At 34.7% G+C, this 24,474-nt stretch overlaps 4 protein-coding genes, 1 long non-coding RNA gene and 1 pseudogene across 8 annotated transcripts; 2 read left to right on the top strand and 4 right to left on the bottom strand.

Moving 5' to 3' along the window:
* The first annotated feature begins 3,705 nt into the window (after nucleotides 1-3,705).
* Nucleotides 3,706-7,436, top strand: AMS (basic helix-loop-helix (bHLH) DNA-binding superfamily protein). Its single transcript, XM_022279925.2, has 8 exons — nucleotides 3,706-4,242; nucleotides 4,382-4,561; nucleotides 4,671-4,749; nucleotides 4,833-4,901; nucleotides 5,053-5,781; nucleotides 5,972-6,262; nucleotides 6,369-6,545; nucleotides 6,733-7,436. The coding sequence occupies exons 1-8, from the start codon at nucleotides 4,079-4,081 to the stop codon at nucleotides 6,955-6,957; spliced, it is 1,914 nt and encodes a 637-aa protein (XP_022135617.1). The 5' UTR covers nucleotides 3,706-4,078; the 3' UTR covers nucleotides 6,958-7,436.
* On the bottom strand, nucleotides 5,569-7,630 carry LOC148211645 (uncharacterized). The gene is made up of 3 exons (XR_015790070.1): nucleotides 7,445-7,630; nucleotides 5,910-6,052; nucleotides 5,569-5,707 (listed from the first exon to the last, which is right to left on the bottom strand). It is a non-coding gene; the product is annotated as an uncharacterized LOC148211645 (long non-coding RNA).
* Nucleotides 7,631-8,500: 870 nt separating this feature from the next.
* On the top strand, nucleotides 8,501-11,882 carry LOC111008034 (SNARE-like superfamily protein). Its single transcript, XM_022280625.2, has 5 exons — nucleotides 8,501-8,707; nucleotides 8,812-8,908; nucleotides 9,135-9,213; nucleotides 9,344-9,425; nucleotides 11,406-11,882. The coding sequence occupies exons 1-5, from the start codon at nucleotides 8,675-8,677 to the stop codon at nucleotides 11,544-11,546; spliced, it is 432 nt and encodes a 143-aa protein (XP_022136317.1). The 5' UTR covers nucleotides 8,501-8,674; the 3' UTR covers nucleotides 11,547-11,882.
* Nucleotides 11,883-12,523: 641 nt separating this feature from the next.
* Nucleotides 12,524-15,916, bottom strand: LOC111007897 (putative 26S proteasome non-ATPase regulatory subunit 3). 3 transcript variants are annotated; one of them, XM_022280436.2, is made up of 9 exons: nucleotides 15,761-15,916; nucleotides 15,570-15,677; nucleotides 15,244-15,434; nucleotides 14,951-15,079; nucleotides 14,730-14,866; nucleotides 14,503-14,557; nucleotides 14,312-14,422; nucleotides 13,696-13,935; nucleotides 12,524-13,279 (listed from the first exon to the last, which is right to left on the bottom strand). In XM_022280436.2, the coding sequence occupies exons 2-9, from the start codon at nucleotides 15,652-15,654 to the stop codon at nucleotides 12,767-12,769; spliced, it is 1,461 nt and encodes a 486-aa protein (XP_022136128.1). In that variant the 5' UTR covers nucleotides 15,655-15,677; nucleotides 15,761-15,916; the 3' UTR covers nucleotides 12,524-12,766. The 3 variants fall into 3 exon arrangements, with proteins under 3 accessions (XP_022136128.1, XP_022136129.1, XP_022136130.1); XM_022280437.2 differs by having other exon boundaries at nucleotides 15,570-15,665; nucleotides 15,761-15,914; XM_022280438.2 differs by having other exon boundaries at nucleotides 15,570-15,682; nucleotides 15,761-15,897.
* A 1,454-nt stretch (nucleotides 15,917-17,370) lies between these two features.
* On the bottom strand, nucleotides 17,371-20,023 carry LOC111007573 (monooxygenase 2-like; annotated as a pseudogene). Its single transcript, XR_015790067.1, has 4 exons — nucleotides 19,506-20,023; nucleotides 19,372-19,436; nucleotides 18,682-19,003; nucleotides 17,371-17,965 (listed from the first exon to the last, which is right to left on the bottom strand). The product of XR_015790067.1 is annotated as a monooxygenase 2-like (transcript).
* A 559-nt stretch (nucleotides 20,024-20,582) lies between these two features.
* Nucleotides 20,583-23,273, bottom strand: LOC111007506 (monooxygenase 2). Its single transcript, XM_022279893.2, has 6 exons — nucleotides 22,914-23,273; nucleotides 22,682-22,828; nucleotides 22,163-22,231; nucleotides 21,897-22,062; nucleotides 21,586-21,814; nucleotides 20,583-21,321 (listed from the first exon to the last, which is right to left on the bottom strand). Exons 1-6 carry the CDS (start codon nucleotides 22,985-22,987, stop codon nucleotides 20,777-20,779), a joined length of 1,230 nt encoding a protein of 409 aa, XP_022135585.1. The 5' UTR covers nucleotides 22,988-23,273; the 3' UTR covers nucleotides 20,583-20,776.
* Between the last annotated feature and the right edge of the window lie 1,201 nt (nucleotides 23,274-24,474).

The raw sequence follows: 24,474 nt of genomic DNA, 5'->3' as shown, positions 1-24,474 counted from the left end.
ACCATGTTACTTTAAAAAAAAATTGATATTTATTTCCGCATGCCTTGCATATTATTTTCATTAATGTTGGAGACAAATTGATACATCTATATCTATACAATATTAGAAAGGAATGATCTTGAAGAATATTTTCGGGTCATTATACCTATTTATCAAATTTTAAATTATCAAGCATGCCATTTTTTTATTTTAATAACTTTGATTAATAAAAAAGTGAAAGTTATGAATATGAAAAGTTATGTTTATGTATTTCTAACCATTTATGATTTTACTTCAATTGGAATTAATGAAATTCAAAAAGTATTGGAACCTCAACAGTTTTTCAACTTATATCCATCTTCTACATCTACATATGTGTATATATATATATGAGTTCGTCTCTACTTTCTCCTACAATAATTTAGCTCGATTTATAAGAGTTTAAGATAATGTTATTTATGAGTAGTGGACAATCTTTGAGATATTCAAGTATTGAATCCTCAGATTAAATGCTATAAATTATTTTAACATTAGTATTGTTACTATTTTTTATTCAAAAATTTTGAAATTTAATTATTACTAAGTTTTAAAATTGATCTATGTAGTATAATTATTCATCAATTTTCTCTCCTACTAACATTAAGCAATAATGCTATTATTTTTATTTTGTGAATTTTCTTAAAAGAAAACATATTTTTAGTAACGTAACTTTTAAATTAAAAGTAGCTAAAAAATGATATTTTATAATGCATAGAAATATTTTTTTTATAAATATTATGTGCATTAATTTAGAAATCTGTTAAATTAGAACTCTAAAGTATATTTCCCGTTAATTAAAATTTATTATAACTCATTAAAATTAAAATAACAACTAAAAGTGGACTAAAAATAGATATTATAGAAGTATTATATTATAATAAAATTTTATTATAGTAATTATTCTATTTATTAATTAAATACACAAATAAAACAAGTAAAATTAACTTTTAAATGTAAAGTTATGAGTTTTTTTTTTTTAAATTGATAAGTTCACGATGCTAAGAAAAACCAATCATATTTTTATTAAGAAAAATATAATGGTAAGAAAATTAACTTTGAATAAATTAAAATTTAAATGTACCTAATAAATGTATGGAATTTTAAAAATGTTGAATCTGAAAAATTTTGTCATTTCACTTTCTTGAAATATTTTATCTTTAGTCATAATTAACTATAAACTTTAATTGAGTTTAAATTTCAAAAGGTTTATAATTTTTTCGAAAATACAAAAGTAGATTTTTTTTTGTTATCTTTTTATTTTGGACACAGGAAGGCTCAAACTTTGATCTTGGGTGTCAACATCCAAGCCTCTTGCCACTACGCCAACACCCAAGGGTGCATTACATTTTTCTTTCAACATTAGACTGAAGTTATATTAATTCTATCAATTTTTAATTTTTTTTTACTTTTGATATATTTTTTTCAATAAACACTTATATTTTTTCATTTATGTTAGTGAAAAATTAAATAAAAAATATTAGTGGTAATACACTAGTATAAAAAAAGTAACTTTTTTTTGGAAGAAAGATCAAAATAGTAGTAGTAAGTAACTAAATTAATAAATAGAATGAAACTTTATAAAAATTATTAATCAATTTGATTATGGATGAAATTTACAATCGAGATAACTCCAGCGCGATATTCTAAAAATATTTAAAAGAAAAAAAAGGTACAGCGCAATAAATATCGATATAAATTAAAGTACTCTAATTTAATGATCTTTAAATTAGAGAAAAGTTAAACTAAACTCGAATACATCAATAGAATGTTTCTTTCACGGGTGGAAATTTGATTTCTTATGTTAATTATTGAGAAAAGAAAAATCAATTTTTTACTCATAAACTTGACGAATTCTATCGATTTTCATTCTAAATTTTAAATATTTCATCAAATTGAACTTTGCAATTTTTTTCTTTGTTTAACTTCACTAATTCAGCTACTCATTTTAACAAAAAAGTAAGGCAAAAGGCTCCAATAAATCACTAATTTTAACAAAATCAAGCTTAAAAGTAAGGCAAAAGGTTCCAATAACTCGCTTATTCTAACGAAATCAAACTTACCATAAAATTAAGTTTGATCAATTCACAAAACCGATAATTCAAACCTTAGTGTCAGTTTGTTCTTTGAAATCCTATCAATTCTGTATTCGACACATGTTTAAGAATATTTTTTTTCAACGACCATTCAAACGAAAACAAATCACAAGGTAATGTTTCATTGCAACATTTATCTAGGTGAAATTTGATTAAACGGAAATTTTAAAGTAAAACTTCAATAATCCTATCCAAAATAAAAATTATGTTAAATTACAAGTTTAGCCCCTAAACTTTTTAGGTTTGTGGTTAATAGACTTCTAAACTCCAAAGAGTGTCTAATTTTGTTTCTAATTGGTCCTTAAACGTTCAAAATTTCTAATAAGTATCTAAACTTTCAATTTTGTGTATAATAGGTTCTAAAATATTCCTAACTTTTTTAAATTAATGGATGAATTTATGAGAAATGACATTGAATTTATGCTAATAAGATCTTAAACTTTCAATTTTAGTTAGGAGACCTACTAGACACTTAAAGTTTAGGGACTTAGTAGATACAAAATTGAAAGTTTAGAAACCTATTAGATACCTTTTAAAATCTAAACGAAGTATTTGACACAAACTTAAAAGTTCATGAATTAAACTTATAATTTAACCTAAAAGTTAATCCACCTCATCAAGTTCAGGGTAAAAGTTATATTTTTCCCCCCTAGATTAAATTAGCTTAATTCAAGACAAAATCCCATTATTTACATGGGTAGGATAGGATCAACATTCCTTTTTCCCTCTTATTTAAGGAGCAAAAGCGATCCGAACAAAGTTTAAACTCAATGAAAACAATAAAACTATCTAAAAAGAAGATTTGCAAGTCTGAGCTCAAACAATCAGGCCCCATAAGGCTGAAAGGCTCAAGGGGCACATGGGCCATGGCCTTATGGGCTACTTTGATTGTATCTGTTCCTGTTTGTACTTCCAATGCATTTAAAATCATATTAATATGAATTTATGCCTCCTCCAACAACAAAGTTGGGATTAAATATAAAATTTCACACACTAAAAAATCACATAAAAAATTCTCAATCAAAGTCCATGACCTCAGATAAAAGCTCACAGTTCAAAAGAAATACATATATACGTGTGAATGTGTGTGCATACTTTGATATATAAAGCATGTAGATGTAAGCATGTTTGAGAGTACTAAAAATTGTTTGCATATCATTAACGATGATGACATGTTAGCATTCAGTTCTGTCAAGCTAATAGAGAGTAGTTGAGAGTCATGAAAGAAGATGCAAAAACTAAAAAGAATGCATAAAAAAAAGCTTAGCAAGGCAGTTAGGGTATCTTAGCTCATGCAATCTGTTCCTCCCATCATTACCAACTCATATATAATTTTTCTTTTCTCCCTCTTCCCTTAATCCATCTTACTTACTTTTAAGAAACTGAAAGGAGAGAGAAATCCTCTCCCTCTCTCTCTCTCATGCATGGACTGCAGTTCACCTACCGAAATTTCAACTAACAACCAATTATATAAAAAGAAAACAATTGTAGAACAAAAAGTACTACTTCAGCTGATTGTTTGTATTCTCTCCCTGTTTCTCAAAAAATGCCAATAAAAGGGTGGAAATTTGGTGGGTTCTTAGTCTGATGTGTGATGGCTTATCAATATTCAAACTGAGGTGGGTTTTTGTCTGATAAGCTTTGGGGTATGATGCCATTGCCATGGTCCAGCAGTTAACAATTGCTATCAATTGAAGTGTTTATGAAATCTTTATCTTTGTTTTCTCTGCCTTCGGTTTCTTTGTTTTTTTCCTTCCATCATCCTTAAAGGTTCTGGGGGCAATTCAGAGGGGATTCTTACTGTCGTCTTCCAGGTCCTTAGCAATCTCTGTGTGCCTGTGAATGTACTTGAGGAAACTGTTTCATTCAATACTGTACACTAGATAAAAAATTTATACTTTCTTGTACATAATCTTTTTGGGTATGATTCTCTGACAAAATCTATCTATTGTTGAGATATTTTTGTCATGTTCCAATACTACTTCCAATTATCCTCTGGCTTCAATCAATCAATGCAGGTGGCATTAATCATCTTTGTCATTATTCAAAACCTTATGGAGAGGTTGAGACCCCTCGTGGGTTGTAAAGGCTGGGATTATTGTGTTCTCTGGAAATTGAGCCAAGATCAGAGGTACAGATACACACTTTCTCTCCCCCAACCTACCATGTTTCTCTGTTTGTCACTACTCCCAAGTTCTTAATTCTGTTTCAGGGTCCAACCCATTTCTCTCTCTCTCTCTCTCACTCTAAAGCCTTTTGTTCTGTTTCAGGTGCATTGAATGGATGGACTGCTGTTGTGCTGGAACTGAGAACAATCAAAATGGTGGAGAAGAACTTGTATTTCCTGTTTCTCAAGTTATTCCATGTAGGGACACCGTATGTCCACACCCAAGAGCCAATTCTTGCGATCTTCTTGCTCAGCTGCCATATTCAGTGCCTCTAAATTCTGGGTATTCCATTCATATTTATCATCTCCACATATCCCCCTTCTCCTCTCTCTCTCTCTCTCTCTCTCTCTCTCTCTCTCTCTCTCTCTCTCAATTGTTCTCTCTTGAACAGGATTTATATACAGGCATTGTTATCAAACGAACCCAAGTGGCTACTCTTCTCCAATGGCACGGATTCAAAAGCGCTGGAAGTGAGTAGCATTCGCAGGGGAGACAACCCCATACTACAGCATATTGCAACAAACAGCTAACACTTTCTTCATTTTCTTTACAGGAAACAGTGGGGACCAGGGTATTAATTCCATTTCCATTTGGACTAGTCGAGCTATTCGTTGCTAGACATGTATAGACACTTCTAGTAATCTCATTCTTTTAAAAGGGGTTGAATTCAGAAATAACTAAACTGCAGTAACATATGTTTCTTTATTTGGGTTGAAGGATAGCAGAACGGTCTTTCTATTTTATTTTAAGATAGCTTCTGTCTGTTCTTACAGGCAACTGAAGATCAGCATGTCATAGATTTTGTTACAACTCAATGCAGCATTTCGATTGAGCAAGAAGCCATTATGAATTCAAGCAACATGGATACGAGTTTCTCTGTTAATGTAAACGCGACAAATGAAATCCAATCAAAGCCATTTCTAGCAGATCAGAATGTTGTTCTAAAAGATCCTGATAATCAATTTGAGGCACCAGGTTCAGCCGAACCAACATTAGAAAATGCAAATGTTGGCTATGACATCTCATTAGATAGAATCCGCCTCTGCAGTTCTCCTATGAACTTCTTGCAACAGTTCAATTACAGCTCAGAAAACAGAAACAAGAATGAAATCTTCCATGAATGTTCACAGGATTCATTCCTTACTGATAAGCAGGGAAACCCTTACAAGTTTTCAGCTGAAAATGAGTTCCAAGAGGTGGATATGATGCAGAGGTCATTAATGAACAACACATCAAACAATCATATGCAATCCAAGGAGAACACTGAATGTAAAGAAAAGCAAGGGGAAGAAAAGGACTTGGTCAAACATGAAAATGGAAGGTCCGATTCAATCTCTGATTGCAGCGATCAGATTGATGATGAAGATGATGCACTTGCGAAGTACCGTCGCAGGACCGGACAGGGTCCTCAATCAAAGAACCTCGTTGCTGAGAGGAAGAGAAGAAAGAAACTTAATGAGAGACTGTATAACCTACGAGCATTGGTTCCCAAAATTTCTAAGGTGATCAGCACTAAACCACTGGAAATTATCAAGGAAAATAAAAACAGCTTCCTTGCGCTTAAATCGATGAGCCTTTTCTCCTCTTATATAATCCATAAGAACTAAATATAACCCAAAATTAACTGTACCTTGATTTACTTAACTCATGTTTACATTATCTTCTAATGAATAGCTTCTGTGGATTTCTCAGATGGACAAAGCTTCAATACTTGGTGATGCAATCGATTTTGTGAAGGACTTGCAAAAGCAAGTAAAGGAACTCCAAGATGAACTGGAAGAACATTCAGATGACGAAAATGGTAAGACTGCAATTACAGGCAACAATGGAAACCAAAATAGTGTCCACCTGCCTGAGTTGCTGAGCCAAAATGATAAAGCTCAAAACAGTTACCATATGGGAGTACTAGGAAGTGGAAGCCTCTTGAAGCAAAATCATCAGGACACTGAAGGTACTAACAATGACAGGACACAACAAATGGAGGTATATATAAATCGTAGGAAAAAGAAACTGTGTGCATATACATGTATGTTTGCTTTTATAATGCACCTTCAGATTCTGAAACAAAAGTTAAATCAAATGATTGCAGCCGCAAGTGGAAGTGGCTCAGATTGACGGGAACGAGTTCTTTGTAAAGGTTTTCTGTGAGAACAAGCGAGGTGGGTTTATGAGGTTAATGGAGGCCTTGAATGCTCTAGGCTTGGAAGTAACAAATGCAAATGTGACCAGCTACAGAGGCCTCGTATCCAATGTTTTTAAAGTTGGGGTAAGCAAACTTTTTCTGTCAAACATTTGCTAACTTTCTTCAAATCCAAGAAATAAAACAATAGAGTGAGTCATTCAAACTAATCAAATTGATCACAGAACTTGTTCTTCTCAAGTTCACCGAATCTCTTATCAGATGTGATACAATGATTCAATAATGACTTTCTCAAGTAATATTTGGTTGGCAGAAAAAGGACAGTGAAATGGTCCAAGCGGATGATGTAAGAGACTCCTTGCTGGAGATAACGAAGTACCCATGTAGAGGATGGTCTGAAATGGCCAAGGCACCAGATTGCATGGGAAGTCGCATGGACTACCAGACCCACCCCCACCCCTCCCAGAACCAGCACCAGATCCAGCATCCATTTCAAGAAAAAGCCATCAATTCACGCCTCCACCTTCTCGATGATTAATTCCCAGTTCTTTTTCACTCTTTATACTTAAGAAAAAGCATCAGATATCTAGGGACTATATTTATTTGTTTCCTCTCGTACTTTGTAGTGCATCCACCAAATATATAGGGACTATATTTATTTGTTCTGTTGTACTTTGTAGTACATCCACCATAAAAAATGATAAGTACGCAAGCTCCATAATCATATGGTATCGAGTTTGAAATTAGATTATTGCAGCAGATGAAAACTCCAACTAATTTACATCAGGAGCAGAACGTGGAGACTAAATTAACTTTAACCGTCTACACAATAACACAAATTCGCAGAAAGGAAAAGTAAGAGTATCAATATCGGCAATATGTTAAGTTAATGAGAAAAGCAAAAGATTCAGCGAGCAGGATAACCAATTCAATAGAAAGATTGCAGAAACGAAAATCAAATAAGATTAGATACCAATCAAGAATGTCGTGAATCTGGAAATCGTAAAAGAAGATGAATCACTTACATTTCCGTTTGAGCCATGAAAATTAACGATTCAAAGGATTATGAAAATCCTCAACTATTCGATCGCCTATAGTCTTCAGAAATTACCACAAGAAATACTGTAATAGGAGCAAATTTTTTCCCTAAAAACTGCATTCTAATGTTAAACTTTTTGCTGCGGTTAGCATTACACGTGGAATCCAACCAGTTTAATGTCCATAAGGCATCTTGTTCCTCTGTATTAATTCGACGATAATTGGAAACTTTAGTCCACTTAAACAGCTCAATCAATTACTCGTATTAAAAATTCATCTTATAGGTTGAACTCAAAATTAAAAAAGAAAAATAATTATAGTTTATAAACTTTTTTGTTATAAGATAAATTATACTGAATTCCACATCTTAAATCAAATATAAGTGTTTGAGTGAAAGGTTTAAGAATAAAAAAATAATATTTAAGAAGTTTAGGTTTAAGAAAGTGGCATGCAAGGGCTTTAGTAATGACTTACTATTCATGCCCCTTAATCTATCATAATTCTAATACCTTTATAAGTCAATTTGTTTGCTCTCAAAGAGCAAGAGTATTACGAAATAGAAAATAAGATTATGTTTGTTAGTGAGTTGGCAAATATCATGCTATAAGTTTCTTGTCACGCCATTCTTTTTATATAGCATTTTAGATTTTTATTCTTACAATAGAAGTATATGCACCTGCCACCAAATTTAAATCCATAGAAGTGACACCACAAAACCTCGTACCCTGACTAATAGGATTGTCTTTGAAGGCAAATTCTATTACAAAATTAAAAATTTTCAAAAAATTATATGATATCTATCTTTTTTACAATAAATGTGAGTATGAGAATTTGAACTTTAGATCTTAAAATAATGAATAATCATCTGGATTATCAAGAAGCTATGTTCACAAATTCCATAAATTAACGTCATCCTAACTTATCTCAATAGTTAAGATATCTTAATCAGTGGCAGTCGCATCCCCATCCCCGGCAATACTACAAAAATCCCACAAATTAACATATTAGTTACATAAACTTGTATTTAACAAAACTCAATCATCTACTAGGCCACGTAGGGGTAAGATAGCCATTTTCTCGAGGAAGATTTTTCTTTTTCTTTTAATTTTTCTTCACCCCTTTTGGAAGATCCGACCTTCTTCGCGGCAACGCAACCGTGAAATTCGCATTGCCCGAGTGGCCCAATCCCGCAGAAGAAAAACCCGCCGCCGTCGAAGATGATCGTCTGCGTCGCCGTCGTCGGCCACCAGGTGCGACCTCCACGAACACCATATTTTATGGAACCCAAAGAAATTTCATATATGTTAATAAGAAAAGATTTGTGATCCTTTTTCGATTCGGCCGGAGCAAACAGAACAACCCGCTGTACATTCAAAGCTTCACGGAGGCCGATGATGCTCTCAAGCTCCATCACATTGTCCATTGTTCGCTGGATGTCATCGAAGAGCGAGGTAGATTTCTTGTTTGCCTTAGTGTTTCATTGCTTGTAATTAATTGTATTTTTCACGAAGTTGAAGGACGATCAGATCTAGGAACGGCGCCTGGTGTTGCACTCAGTTAGTAGGGTTTATGATTTGGATATGTTTTTGCGATAATTTCCAAGCTTCAATAAGTTTAAGTGTCTTCCGGACCTAGCTAAAGTCTTCCCTCTGATATTGTCTATGGTGTTGCTGCCAGTGAACAATCCGAGAAAATCTGGACCAACCTTGAACGAGACCTTTCTCGGTCTTCTTTATCCGACTGAAAATTATAAAGTGTGAGTATCATTGTTTCTGTGGACAAAGCAGTGTGGGCTATTTCCACATCAAGTAGGATCAGAATGTGTTCTTTTCAGTTTCTATTGGAGTGGATCTTAAATGATTCTGTATGATTGAAATCATGTCCAGGTATGGCTATTTGACTAATACCAAAGTGAAGTTTATTGTGGTGACCACAGATCTAGATGTCAGAGATGCCGATGTGAGAAGTGTGAGTACATTGTGAATTTGCAATTACGATAATCAAACTTTCTACAGTAGTACAGATCTTTAATTTTTCTATGTGAACTGTTACTTTTAGGTAACTCTGAAGATGAAAATTTTCAGGGTGTTGTCTATCTGTGAAGATGTTAGTGATACAAACATTTAAATGAGTTCCTCCTCTTATTCAGTTGTCTTTTACAAATTTTTCTTTCGACGATAAGGTGTAACCTTTCTCAAGCTAGCTGCTTTAGTAGTGATGTAAACGTGACATATTCCTAGGGAGGATTCCTATCATAAATGTTTATTCTTCCTTCACGGCCAGCTGAAACCATGATTGATATCCATTGGTATCTCAAACAAGCTTCTCATGCTCGAAATCCACATGCCTTTTGATCTCTAAATATGCATCATAGCAATAGGATATGAAGATGAGACATTTCAGGGTATTGCCACTGTCAAGATGTTTGTGGTGCAGACACCATAATATCTCCGTGTATTCAGTCTTCACATTTCTGCTTTCAATGATAAAACTCCTAACAGGGTAGCTGTTTTACTAAGATACTGATGTGAACATGACAGATTCTGGAGAGGTGCACTACCATTAATATTTATTCTCCCTTCACAACCAGCTGAAACCAGAATTGATGTCCATTGAAATCTCAGATATGCTTCTTAGAACACAACATATCAACAGAATATCAGAATAGTGTGCAATCATTGATTTTTGTCTTTTCTTCAAATACTAAGAAAGCATCGTTGTCTCTGATCATTTGCACTATATTCAAGTGTTGCTTGATTTTTCTTAAACAACCCTTGCTCCTTTAGAGAGCTTTGGTTCATGAATTTGATATGTTTGAGCTTGCATAGTTTGGATTAGGCAGTCTAGTATTGTGTGCCTCTGTTTGGATTGTGAGAACTGACCTTAGGAAGTTTGATAATTTGTATAGCTTATGTAGATGAGCTTTTAGAAGTACGAGTTTATGTAGTCTATGGAACTTGCAATCTTAGGATAAGCAAACACATATACCATAGCCAGGTTCAACTTCTCTGTAGTTTTGTAAGAATCTAACTGTTTGTGTGAAAACCGATGACCTTCTAAGGTGAGCATATAACCTACAAAAGAGAGAAAGCAAGTTGTGACGCTCAATTTGGTACTATCCAAGTTGTTTTCTAGACGAGCAATCAGTCACACATACCTGGATACATAGACAAGTTTCCAATTTATACCGTCGACAAGTGGGGTCCACTTAGTGGTTATCAAACACTACCGTGGGCATTCCAACATACGTTCCTCAATAGTGGAGTGATGGTGATAGAACCCAAACACTAAAGATATATTGAAATATAAAAAATATAACTACAATAACTACCAAGTAATTCGAGGTACTTGGATCCTCCTCCCTCTCTTGAGTATTCTTACTCTCGCCCAAACCATACTAACCAGTAACTGATTGTCTACTTTCATTCTTACCCCCTCACTGTATTTATAGTCAAACCCCAATCCAATTACTAATATACCCTTGATGCCCCAATAATAACCCTAATCGATCCTATGGATAGCAATCCTATCAGATGGTTGATTGAAGTTTACTTCAAAATACCTCGGCTCGGCCTTGGCTATTGCTGAGATCATGTTGGGTTCATGTTGAGGTCCAAGGTATTATTCCTCGACCTCTCCCAGTTCTCTCCTCTTCTGCCATGTGGAGCAGAGTCCGTAAGGTCTTACGCTATCCAACACTAGCCATAAGCCAAAATGCCCTCTTAGTTAGCTTTGTAAGAATCTACTTCCCAAGTGAGATCACTTTGTTCTCGTAATACATTCACTCTTTTTTCTGTCATACTTTATATTGTCTGCAATCATCAATTCTTTTGAAAAAGAATCACAAATTTAGGCAATTTTTGGTTCTGCCTTGCGCATTTATACACTATGTTGCATACACACAAACTCTATAATATGACATCTGATGTATTCCTCAAAATTTTCCAGTTTTTCAGGAGATTTCATGCTGCATACGTGGATGCAGTTTCAAATCCATTTCACGTGCCAGGTAAGAAAATTACTTCCAAAACTTTTGCAGAAAGTGTGAGCACCATCGTCAAGTCGTTTGGGTTCAGTTCAGCTGTTTGAGTGACCCACCAGGCAACCACTGACGTGTAGAACTGAAATTTTAATACCAAGTCTGAAGTCATCGACTGCCACACTTCATTTACTGCTGCGTCGACTCATCTTTCTTCTTGTTCTGGAAATATTTGAAATATTTTTTCTTGAGCTGTACTATGAAAGATGAAACCAACGGCTGTGCCTTTTTTCTCCTTTTTTCCTAGTTTTTCGAAAAACGATCCAACTTTTTTTATTGACATTTACTGTTTCTTTTTTATGATATTGTAACATGAGGATGTCAATAATTGGATTTTGTTTGCCAATGATCAATCTTATTAAAATATCATGAATCGATTCATAGAATTGAATAGTATTGTGGTCTTATAGAACGATAATTACTTAAATACTTCCATATTGCTAGAAAAGTAAAAGGATTAATGGATCAAGTTTTACGCCATTACTTTGAAATGTATTTGATTCTTTTTTGATTTGGCGTGAGCAGTGTATAAAATTTTCTCTCACTTCAACTATTCTTAGGTCCTCCAAAAAAAAAAAAAAAAAGACAACATTCTTAGGTCCGTCAAGAAATGTACTTTTTTTTTAATTGAAGGTAGAGACTAAAATCTTAAAAAAGCTGAATTATGTTGTATTTAATATATATATATATATGAACTTAAATTATTTTTTGAGTTGAAATTTTCACCCCATTGGTAAGAATTAAGGTGAGAGTGAAGAGGTATTTTGGCCCCATGTTTTTAGTAAATTTGGATTTATGAACAATGAAGTTGAATTGGTTAGACCAAATTTGTGTATAGATTGTGTCCAATTAAACGAGTTCTATAAATTCAGGCTCATGCAACTTTAAATTAATAATTTGTAAAAATTAATATATATCCCAACATGAAGATTTAATTTAATTGGTTTTGAAAGTTGATGTAACCTACTGTACTAAAAAAAAAAAAAGTTGATGTAACCTAGATTTATGTTACCATTCACTAGCCGAATGGAAAATAAAAGAGTCATAAATATCAACTATAACAAGATAATTTAGAGTTACAATTTAGAGTTGGAGTAAATAATATCTAAAGATCGTTCGATGGATGAAATAGCAAGCCAGCATTAAAACACAACAAATTCATGATAAAGATAAAAGGCCAAGAAATTTTCTGCCTAGCATTTCTGAATAAAGTCGTACCATCTTTAACGCACCGACAACTCGACTCGTATCGCGTCTCAGATTGAATCAATTAAAAGTCGTCATCGTCTTCCTCAGCAATATGCTTAGCAAGTTCTTGCTCCTGCTGCTGTCTTTCTCTCCTCTTCTCAGCACTTTCTTTTTCTTTGTGAGAATTTGGTGGAAACCTAAGAGCACGAACTGCCTCGTTATGCATATTAAGGCAAAATGCAATCCTGGAGTTGAAGGCCATTTGAGGTTCATTGGTAGAGTAGATGTCACCAGTCTCCTTGGATACCATCCATCCGTTGGCATGATCAACTGTGGCGTCGATTGCTCCATCTCGGATTGCCTTGGAGACGATACTCTCAGCATCAGCAACAGGATTTTCAGAGTCCAATCTCAGCTTTTTAGCAACATCAGCTAGAGAAATGCGCGAATAAGAAATGCTAATGTTGCGAAGCGCAGTTCTAATTACGTTATGTCGCAGCCTCACAATCAAATTGTTGGTCCGGTCTGAGCTGAAAGTACTAGAGAATTTCTCGGCAACAGTTCTGAAAAGCTCCAAGTCACCAATTCTCACAGCCTGAAAAAAATGGACGAGCATTGTTGATAAACATAGCAGACTAGACAGGAATCCCATAGCCCTTATCTCGATTCATTATTGCCAAGTGAATTCACTATAATTCATTGTAAAAGGCCAACTCAACGGTGCATGTAATTTAATTTTTTTAACAGAAAAAAAGGATGAAGAAAGGAAAGATGCGTGAGGGAACGGTGGTAATCGCAGAGCAAACATGTTAATAATATTCTACAACTAAAAATGATGCAGCAGTATTGGCAATTGGATTTCTCTAAGTCATCACCAACGTCACCTTTATTTAAAAACAAGATTATTTATATTTTTGTTATTGTTAAAGGACATGAAATGATTACTTCTCGAACTTGAAACTCAAGGGAAGAAATAACTGAAATATGCCAAATTTTACCAATACAACTTACATTTGTAAGTTCAAAGTATGGCCTCAAAGCTGTTTCCATGCCTTTCTGCATGAAAACAGTCCTCTCGGGGATTTCTCCTAACAACAAGCGAACAATGATTGCCCACTTGTTGCATTGCACTCGAAAACCAAGAGCAGCAATAGGCGCTTTCCGAGCAGCTTGTAGAAGAGACTCCTTTGCATCTGTATATTCCAGCTGAATGGTCCTGATCTTGCCTAGGTAAAATAGGTACCTACAGAACTGTAATAGAAACCAATCATTATGAGATATGTGGCAAAAAATTAGAATTTAAATTTTACAAAATTGATGAAGTTTATACGAGCAAAACATCATTAAGAATCCAAAATATGATGCCTGGATTCTTCTCATGTAGAGACACTCCAAGAAACTGCAATTGTTCTTGAACTTCGGAAGTTTATAACTAAGCATGCCAAATTAAGAATTTCAGATCTCATTGCTTAAACTATTTAAGGTATAGCCAGTTAATATCTCTTACAAGCATTTCTACAGGGAAGAATGCTACATCTAATGGAACTTCTATAAATCCACAGGTACTTGTTTCCTTAAAAGATAGAAAAATATAAGTAAAAGAAAAAACTAAAGCACTTAAACTTGCCTGCTGATTTGAGTGAGCTTCAAATCGGGGTGCCTTAGACCTCAACTTCTCTGCTTGATCATAAAGATTGTAGTGGAGGTAGTTGCGAAGTAGTAGGTTGAGGAGGGTTTCCTACATCACATTGTTACCAGTACATAAGCCATCATAATATATGGTCATGGGGTGTTGTGCACTGAAAAGAAGTGAACTACCTGACCCAATTCATCGTGGCGTAAGGTTGCTATGCGATGCAGGGCTAGGAGGTTGCTGTTAATCAAAGTTCTCCATGTTACAAAACGAATACCATACAGTATAAATAAAGCCATTTGATTCCATATTTATCCTCACTCCTCTAATCTGGAGTAAGACCACCATAATCGCACCAGAAGCATATAACTAACTAAAATAACTCTAATAAAATCTTAAATTATACACCCACCCTCTTATTTCAGCAAGATCGCCAGTGAGTTCGTAGCTGAGTGAGTAATAGAAGTAGAGCCTAGATGCTAGCACATCAACTGTTCTCCTATTCAGGTTCTTCAGTCGGGCAATGCTAGCTGTAGCACAAGCCTTAGCCTGAAGAATATCCAGCAAGGGTTCAGGACAGCCAAAGTTTAGGCAAAATAGGAAAAACCTTGATAGTTATGAAGAATACATCACCTCATCATATTTCTTCTGATCAATCAAAAATATTAGCACAATCAAATAGCAGAATATCTCTATCTCGGGTAAGGGGTGTTTTGCAGGTGCCTGTGTTGCAGAGTCAACATCCATTTCGTAGTCATCCTCCTAAGCAATTGTTCAGAAATTTCAAAACTCAGAACACTAGCACCAGAACAAAGACTAAATTGGTCATACCCTAACAGTAACTCAAAACACAGAAACATAGCTTGTGACATTTTACGCATGTTTAGGACAGGGAATTGCATAATGCGGATGAAATTTCAAATTACCTTTGGAAGAAATGACGATAACCGTGTGTGCACATCGGATCCTGGCTGGAGAGCCGAATTCAGGAATGAAGAAAGGACAGATGCCTTCAACTTCCGCCGTAACGCCATGGTCAGACGAATAGCTCGAACAATTCGCCTGACTTCCCGGGCATAAGCACCGGTCTCAATGAGCGAGACGATCTCTTTCAAATCTGATTAAAAGAAATCGTGAACAAATTTCAATACCAATTCCTCTAAGAACTCAATAAGGCACGAGAAAACGAAGGATTGAACAAAGAAGGCACAGAAGCGAGAAGGGTTGAGAAAATGCAGGTAAAATTTCTTACGTTGTAAAGCAGAGGGAGAAGTTGAAGCAGCAGAAGAAGAAGAAATTGGAGCGGGAAGCTCTTTCATCTCGGCGTCTTGCGTCATCTTCACAAATTCTGAATGAAATTCTAAACTACACAACTGAATCAAAAAATTTCCCAATGGAGAAACAGAAGGAAGAAACTAGATCGATAACTTAAATAAATTTAACCTGGAATTCAGAGAAAGCGCGAGATATTGCTGAATGAAGCGATCGGAGATGGAGCAAGGGTTTCTTCAGGTTGCCTCCTGAGCAAGACAAACCAGTGAAAGTGAGAAGCAAGCCAATATCTTGGGGCTTTTGTATAATATGCCTATAAAAAGTTCGGTTAAATTACCAACTTTAGTCCATAATTTTTCTCTCTCTTTTTTTTTTAATATTTGTGATTTCACCAGGTACTACTTGATCCGTAACATTCCGTATCGAAAAATACATAAAAATTAGAAAAATTGTAGCAGTTAGCAAAAATGTTCTATGTACTTCAAAATATGTCATGTGTTTTTCAAAATTTTCAAATATAACACAAATTTGAATTCATATTAGTAGTATATCAAATAGTATATCATATGTATATCACATACATATTACACAGACACTCATATCAGTAATATATTATACATATATCGCATTATATATATGTATGTATGTATCTATATATATTCATAATAAGATATATTATAAATATATTACAAATATATATTATTAGGGTAAAGTTGTTATTTTAAAATTAGACCTCTGTTTTATATATATATATAGTAAGATATATTATAAATATATTATATATGTATATTATTAGGGTAAAGTTGTTATTTTAAAATTGGACCTCTATTTTTTTAATATAAAAAAAGTGTTATATTTGAAAAAACTAAATGTGATTGTTATTTTGTTAAATTTACTAAATATTTTTGTCATATTTGTAACTGTCTCTAAAAATTAATTTACAACGGAGGTGGGAGGTGGTTAGTATGGGCTTTAAACCCAACTTTTATAATTTAAAAACACGTTTTTCCATATGTTTTATTGAATTAACGATTTAATTCTTAAACCTTATTTTGTAACAATTTTATCTTTATACTTACAAAACAATAATAATTTAATATCGAATTAGGTATGTAACAATATCATACACGATAGGATCAGGTTGTCCAAAGTGAACGTAACTCAACAATAATTAACATATATCTCTAACAAGAGGTTGTAGGTTTGATCTCCACCTCCATATGTTGTACTGAGAGGAAATATATATATATATATATATATATATATATATATATATATATATTTTGGTTACCAAAATCAACCAAACCAAATTTTAGTTTAGTTATTCATCTATTTGATTAACCTTAATTTGAAAACTAAAAAAAATATTTTTTTTCTTTTTAATATTACATTACATATAAAGAAATTTCGTAGGTACAGCCATAAAAATAAAAATAAAAACTCTAATGCATATGATTTAGCTCTATAAGAACCTTTATTCATATTACTGTGAAATCACTTATTTTTGGTAGAAAATGTGAAGTGGGGATTCAAACTTATGACTTCTGGATCAAAGAAAGATGTCAATTACCGCGGAGCTAAGTTTATATTGACCACTATGAAATAACTTAATCTACATAGCCAATTCTAATCGATCTACTTAGCCAACTCTAATCGATATCCTTGAAATTTATAAATGAAACGGTAAGAAATTTGATTTAAATTTTTATTTTTCAAAGAGAAAAACTTACAAGTTTTGTGTATAGCTTTGAACAAAAACTCATTCCAACTTAGCACTCCACTAAAGTAAATATGAATTTATTTATGGACAACACAACATACAAAAACTAGACATAAAAATAAAAATGGCTGAATTCATGAGCTAAGTGTCCCACAATCAAAAGCAGAGATCTTCAACAATAAACCAGCAAGAAAATCAGCCAAGATCTTATCTCTCAAGTAGTTCATCACTTTCCCTTTACTCTCTTGAATTGAACCAACCACATAAGATGTAGTTATAAGCCCAATGCTTCTCCATCTCCTCTCTTTTGCATATTTCTCCAAACCCCTTCTCAATTCTCTCATAGTCCTCCCCACCTGGATTCCTCGACATAGCTTCGGCTAGACATCAGGCGAGAACGACGCCGTCTTCCAGTGCAGAACAACCTCCTTGGCTGAGATCCGGGGTCATCGGGTGGAGTGCATCGCCAGCGATGGTAACGTTGCCGCGGGAAAAGTTATTCCGGACAAGCTGCCAAGGGTGCCTATATCTCAATGGCAGTGACACAAAAGAATCAACTTCTGTGTCTTCAACAACAGCCCTTATTTGATCAGGTACCTTGCCAAGCTTGCTCAAAAGGTGTTGCTTCAGTCTTGATGGGTTCTCTTCAGTCTCCTCTGCAAGTTTCACAATGTATTAGGAATATCAACAGGGAGATACTATGAGCATTATAACAATATTAAGAGGGGTTTCTTTTTTTTTTTTCATATCCGTATGTCTGGACCAGCTTGCGCACACCTCGATTAATCACTGACTAACCGTCTGACCTACTACATTTGATTGACATGGTAATTCGTAGGATATTAAATCCTAACCAGGTGACCACCATGGTTTGAACCCATTTCAAGAGGATATATGTATCATTAAACATGAGTTTGAGTTAGATTTTTATAGAGTGGTTATAGAGTGACTAAGAAGAGTGAGGGCAAACAAGAGTTGGCCATTTTCTGTTTATCATTCCAATACAATATTTCTATATGAACTTGTCTCACTATCGTTAATGCTAAAAGTGAATTTGTAGTCCGGTAGGAGGAGAAATTACTCAACGATGCTGAAACAATGTGATTGATAATTTTATAGTGTTAAATGTATTGGACAATTTAAAAGCTATATTTTTTTCAAAGCGAGCATAATCAGCGGTAATTGACATATATCTCCAATTAAGAGTTTGTGAGTTCGATCTCCCACCTCACATATTGTACTAAAAAAAGCAAGTTTTTTAATTCATATCTCACTCACCATCATTAGGAGGCAGGTAGATTTTGAACTTACATTCAACAATTATCAGTAAAACGACCACGTTGAATAATTTCTTTTAGTGAGAGGGACTAACCTTGTTTGGAAGGACGCCAAGTCATAAACCAATAGACCGTGTTGGCACTACACGGCATGACGCCGAAGCGAAGGCCTTTGCTGAAAAACCACATGAACTTGTTCTCAAATCCATGGCCATGCTCGTGAGTAAAAACACAGGACTTACCTTGGTTTTGAGTAATGTTCCATCAGCAAGATGCGGCAGCTTAAGAAAGCCTGATTGTGATTCTTCAATGGAAACAACCTTGGAGGAGTATCTAATGGTGCCGCTTGGAAGATCCATAGCAAGGGCTTCCAATAACGACTTTGTCATCAGAGTTCTGGCTTCATGGTCTCTGCTTCTGCCCACAGGTTTCAATTTCAATCAACAATTCAAGATTCAGTAACTGGGGCTGTTTCTGTTTGAAATGTTCTAAAACCAGATAATTCAAGATTTGTAGAACAAAAATTCAGTAAGAACATCAAAGTTGTATTGCTTTTGTTAATTTTACGTCATTTTATAGAGTAGCAAAGCTGTTTTTCTTTTTCAAAATCAGTATGTAGAAAGAGATTTCGTACTTAAATCTTTACAAACCACAAACAAACAAGTTCCAAACAGCGCCAAATTTCTAAGGCCATATGATATGTTTCAATATTCAATAATCTACTATATCTTGCAGTTGGATTGTTCTTCTTGTTGGAAAACAAAATATCAATAAATAAATCTCACCCTTCGTCGCTAAAGAGCAAATCCGAAGTTTGAAGCCCAGAAGCAGCCGAGAAAGAGTCACGTTTCTGCAACCAATGAAGCAAAATCGAGTCTCAAATTAACCCAAAGCTTTCAGAAATTAGGGCAGGAATTACCCGGCGAGGCGATCGTGGCGGCGGCGGAGGGAATCGGCGATTCCCAAGGCGTCCAAAGCCTTCCAAGTGTTTTTCCACGTCGTTAAGGCATATTCGGCGGCCCTCAGAGAATCGGAAGTTTCTAAGACTAAGCTTTTGAAACCTAATCTGTGAAGCGCCAAGGAAGTGGTGAGGCCGGCGATTCCCGCTCCGACGATCACTATATCTTCTACAGTTTCTTCCATTATGGCATGAGCATGGCAGAGAAACTTTTTGGACTTGAAAACACCAAATAATTCTGAATTCTCTCGCTGCCAAATGATTGGCTATTCCATTTATGGATTGTATTAACGAAGTTCCACTATTTACCTTTCAAGTTGGTGCGTAAATACAAAAAACCATTGAAATTTTCTAGAACTACCTATTCCCTTTGTCCACACCATGACGATCAGGAAGAAATCTTGACTGGTGACTCAAATTTGGCAGTTCGAAAAACATGTTTTTTGGCCACCTTCAAAGATCAAGTTCGAAGATGATGAAGATCAGCCGGTCGAGAACTCCGGCTCATAAAACTTATAAATAACTTAAAGATTTAATATTGATAAACTCCACGTCATATTATGATGCTCACATGATAAGCAGCAATGAATGAAAGTAGTATTCATATTTCTATAGTACCATATACGAATAACTAATATTTTTAGAAGAGCATGTTTTTTTAGTACAACATTGAGGGATGGGGGTTCCGCTATGCTCAATTTGGCTAGAAGAGCATGTTAAGAGGGTGAAAAAGAGACTTTTCAGAGAAGGTGTGGTCTATAGAGAGAGTGACGGTATTTTAACTAAATATCTAAGATTGTTTAACTACCAATTTAGGCCAACATGAGCATAGCTCGGTAATTGATATCTACTGTTGTACTAAAAAAAACTATCAACTTAGATATTTATATTGACCCTCAGTCCCCACTTTCAAACTACCAACTTCTTTGTCAGAAGGACTTATTAGACATTTCTTTAAATTAACAAATTTATTAGTCACAAATTGAAATTTAAATGATATAACATTACAAACTTAGTTATCTATTAGACAGTTCTGGATGAAATAGAATCTGACTTTATTTTATTCAAATTTCTAAGAGGCTACAAATTTATAAGAAAGAGGATCAATGAGGTTGCTCTCTCTCTCTCTCTCTACATATTTGCACACAAGCAAATTGTTTTATTCAATTTCAAACTTTTACCGAGAGGCTACAATTTCACAAGAACAGAGGATCAGTGAAAATGAGGTTTGGCTACAAAGAAGGGTCCAGTTTCCCACAGTCAAAATTTGCTCTTCTCAGCAGGAGGCCAACAAGAAAACGAGACAAAATCTTATCCCTCACAAACTTGGCAAATACCCCACTGCTCTGTTGCATCTTCCCCACCATATAAGCTGTGCTGATCAGCTCAATGCCCCTCCATTTCCTCTCCGCCGCATACTTCCTCAGCCCCATCTCGACCCGCTCTTTTCCCGCCTTCTCTTCCGTCTCACTGCCGGGTTTCTTCAGCAAGGCCTCGGCGACACATCTGGCTAAGACAACCCCGTCTTCTAAAGCAGCGCACCCGCCTTGCCCTACATCTGGGGTCATTGGGTGCAGTGCATCACCAGCCACACACACATTGCCCTTCACAATGTTGCCCCACATGAGCTCCCATGGAGGTCTGTATTTCAATGCTGCTGATTCGAAACAAGCTACCTCGGTTTCTTCTATCACTGTCCTTGCTACATCAGGCATCTCTCCAAGCTTGCTCAGTACAAGTTGCTTCAGTTTTGCTGGATTCTTCAGTATTTTCTTCTCTGTAAGGTGAGACGAGACAGGACGGGAAGAGGATCAAAAATTACAAGGCGTCGATGTTTGTCAGTATTGGGAATAGATTTATCCTATGCAGTGTGTTGAGTTTGAGTTTTCGGTCCATTAGTGATTTAACATAACATGGTTTGATGGCAAGAGATTGTGAAAGTTTAAAAGTTAAAAACATCATTTTCATCTCTAAACTTTTAGCTCATCAACTTAAACGAGGTAACTTTTGAAATTATGTGATTTAACACTGACAAACTCACCTTCCTCTGAGGGGGTCCAAGTGAAAAACCAATAGAGAGTCTTGTCGTCACAAGGGATGATACCAGCTCGAACTCCTTCGCCGACAAATTGGATCATCTTCGGATCAAAACCATGGCTGGACTTCAGTTCTAAACAACCTCTTACAGCACACCTCCCCGTGAAAGCTGGTGCCTTGAAGCCAAGCCATTTTGCCACCACTGATTTCACCCCATCACATCCTATTAGCACCTTTTCAATCATAACCAACAGTATTAAAATGGTGAAAATCAATACAGAAGATCATATCTGAGGAAACAAGAGACAAATTTACTTTGGTCTTGATTGAAGTTCCATCAACAAGATGCACAAGCTTATACAAACCAAACTCCTGAATGGAGACCACCTTGGAGGAGAATTTGATGGTTCCACATGGGAGTTCCTTGGCCAGATGTTCTAGCAAAAACTTTCTTCTCATACAACGAACTTCATGAACTCCACTGCCCATCAAAACAAGCTCACACATCTCAACAAAACTCCAAATGCAGCAGAAGAATAGTACTATTTTCTTACTATAAAAACGTCATATATCTTACTGACCATTCTTCTCGACTCGAAAACAGCAGCTCTGATGTTTTATCCCCCGATATCATTGACACAGTCACAATCCTGCATTTTGATAAAGGCAATTAACAACAATGTTTTAAATGGCAGTCATGATCCTTGATGTTATTGCAGGTGTAAATTTTTTGTATATAACTAGCAAAATAAAAACTATATACAATGAATGGTAATGATATGCAACAAATTTTAACGGAATTTTGTTAGAATCAATATAATTGCTTGTAATGCTATCAATAGCAATCAATACTATTTCAAAACCCCAAAAACAGATGACTCAGACCTCGCACACATTTACCGAAAGCTATGAACCAAAGTACATTTACTGTCTGAAAAATCAACTTTCAAATCAGTACAAGTGAAGACAAAAATAGTTGAAAGTCATTAGAAGTAAAAAATAGTTCCAACTCATTCGAAGTGGCATAAGAACAAACACCATGAGTGCAAGCAGACTTGAATGCAAAATTCGGTCTCTAAATCCAAATCTTAAAAGATTACCCGTGAAGTTGATCATGGAGTTGGCGAAGCGAGTCGCCAATTCCAATGGCATCCAGTGCCTTCCAACCATTCGTCCATAACGAAAACGCAAATCCAGTGATCCTCAGATTATCCGACGACTCCAAAACCAAGCTTCGAATACCTAACCTACGCGTTTAGAACTGAAATCATAAGCATTAAAGTAGAAGAGCCAAGGATTCACAATCAGAAGCAGAAATTACAGAGAGTTCACCTGTGAAGTCCCAAGGCCGTAGTGAGACCTCCGATCCCAGCTCCCACAATCACAACATCTTGCACCTCCTCCATAGCTTCCGAACTTCCACGTTACTGAGTTTTGGGGAAAGAAGAGGCAGAAATTGGCGAGTATAAATAGTACAAACAACAATGGCGCCAAAATTCTGCAGACGGAATCCATTAGGTAAGCAAGTCAAAGCAAATTTGTGGGGATTGGGTTAATGGGAAACAACGAGGTCATCATTTGGGAATCTTGGTATTTGAAAAATGGTCTCTGCGCCCTCCAATGGCGACCATTATTTTATCTCGCAGCCACCTTCCATGATTGTTCGAGCTGAACAGGTGTTAGTGTTATGGGGCAGGTGTATTTTTCCCCTTACAAATCGGATATTAAATATCAATCAAACCTGTGGACATCTTCATAAATGTCCACGAATTCGACGTCGATCATCGATAGTATAATTTTCTAATTTATTCAAACATGAATATAGTTAAGAACTTTTTTAGAAATAAAATATTCATACGTTTCATAGAGATATTTTTATCCATATTTTCCTCGACATTTCCATCTACGTTTAAAACCTCGGTGCAAATGTGATAAAGAAAATGTTAAATACTATTTTGGTCGTTTTAGTTTTAGTTTTAATTTATTTTGGTTTCTTTGCTTTTAAAATATTCATTTTGATATTTGTACTCTCAATTTTTGGTTATTTTAGTCTTTTTATTTTCAAATTTTTTTTCATATACTCTTAAAATGTGATAATTTTGTTTTTTCATTTTATTTCTTATCTTATTTTTTTCTATCACAATCTCAATACAACATTATGTTCAATACATTTTTTAAATGAAGTTATGACTTTATATTAAAATATTTTCGTTGTATACAGAATTTGTATTAAAATTTTGCAAATATAGATCAAAATGGTTGCTTTTTAAAATTACGTTGACCAAAATGCATATTTTAGAAGTAAAACGATTGAAATGAACTAAATTTAATACAAGAGGAAGCAAATTTAAAAGTGTAAGGATCAAAATAGATTTTCTTTAATCCAAAGGAAAGCATTAATCAAGTCTTTTTCTCTTTTAACAAAGAGTTTTAAGATTCTTGTAATTATAATACATGATAAAACTAGTTGTCAAAATTTGTCAAACAGAATAAATAATTTGTAAATATGATATTTTTTTTCCCTGATATATCACTTGTAAACCATTATTCTATCATTGATTAATATCATTAATATAATATTTACGTAATAAAGTCTTATCATTAATTTACCAATATAAAATATTAAATATATCACCAATATATGGATTTTTACATTTGTGTAATTTTTCTTTTTTATTTTTTTATCTTTGAAAAAAACATTTCTGTCATTTTTTAACTTCAAATTTATCTCTTGAAGAGCGGCTAACCTACTTTATTGCAAGAAAAAAAACTTCTTAAAAACATTTTTTCTATAGCACTAATGTATCAAATCTCATCAAAACTCTGCAGTTAAGTATGTTTGGACGATAATAATTGAGTAACCACTTGAAAAGTCTTCGTATTGCACCCTTTC

This window comes from Momordica charantia (assembly GCF_013281855.1).
Source record: "Momordica charantia cultivar OHB3-1 chromosome 4 unlocalized genomic scaffold, Mcharantia_2.0 BLBB01000004.1, whole genome shotgun sequence".
NCBI classification, from domain to species: domain Eukaryota; kingdom Viridiplantae; phylum Streptophyta; class Magnoliopsida; order Cucurbitales; family Cucurbitaceae; genus Momordica; species Momordica charantia.
Note: the sequence above shows the minus strand (reverse complement) of the source record. Positions and strands in the feature narration are given on the sequence as shown.

Bases quoted from the DNA above. Each gene is read 5' to 3' on its own strand.
- LOC111007897 (XM_022280436.2), bottom strand. From the start codon at position 15,654: ATGACGCAAGACGCCGAGATGAAAGAGCTTCCCGCTCCAATTTCTTCT. The intron at 14,423-14,502 runs GTAGTTCACTTC...AATGTGATGTAG, and splicing joins GCCACGATGAATTGGGTCAG to GAAACCCTCCTCAACCTACT. The intron at 13,280-13,695 runs GTAAGTTGTATT...CATTTTTTTCAG, and splicing joins CATACTTTGAACTTACAAAT to GCTGTGAGAATTGGTGACTT.
- AMS (XM_022279925.2), top strand. From the start codon at position 4,079: ATGTTCCAATACTACTTCCAATTATCCTCTGGCTTCAATCAATCAATG. The intron at 4,562-4,670 runs GTATTCCATTCA...TCTCTTGAACAG, and splicing joins TCAGTGCCTCTAAATTCTGG to GATTTATATACAGGCATTGT. The intron at 6,546-6,732 runs GTAAGCAAACTT...TTTGGTTGGCAG, and splicing joins CCAATGTTTTTAAAGTTGGG to AAAAAGGACAGTGAAATGGT.
- LOC111007506 (XM_022279893.2), bottom strand. From the start codon at position 22,987: ATGGAGGAGGTGCAAGATGTTGTGATTGTGGGAGCTGGGATCGGAGGT. The intron at 22,232-22,681 runs GTAATCTTTTAA...ATCAAAATGCAG, and splicing joins CTCCATGATCAACTTCACGG to GATTGTGACTGTGTCAATGA. The intron at 21,322-21,585 runs GTGAGTTTGTCA...CTCACCTTACAG, and splicing joins TTGGACCCCCTCAGAGGAAG to AGAAGAAAATACTGAAGAAT.
- LOC111008034 (XM_022280625.2), top strand. From the start codon at position 8,675: ATGATCGTCTGCGTCGCCGTCGTCGGCCACCAG. The intron at 9,214-9,343 runs GTGAGTATCATT...AATCATGTCCAG, and splicing joins CCGACTGAAAATTATAAAGT to GTATGGCTATTTGACTAATA. The intron at 9,426-11,405 runs GTGAGTACATTG...AAAATTTTCCAG, and splicing joins GAGATGCCGATGTGAGAAGT to TTTTTCAGGAGATTTCATGC.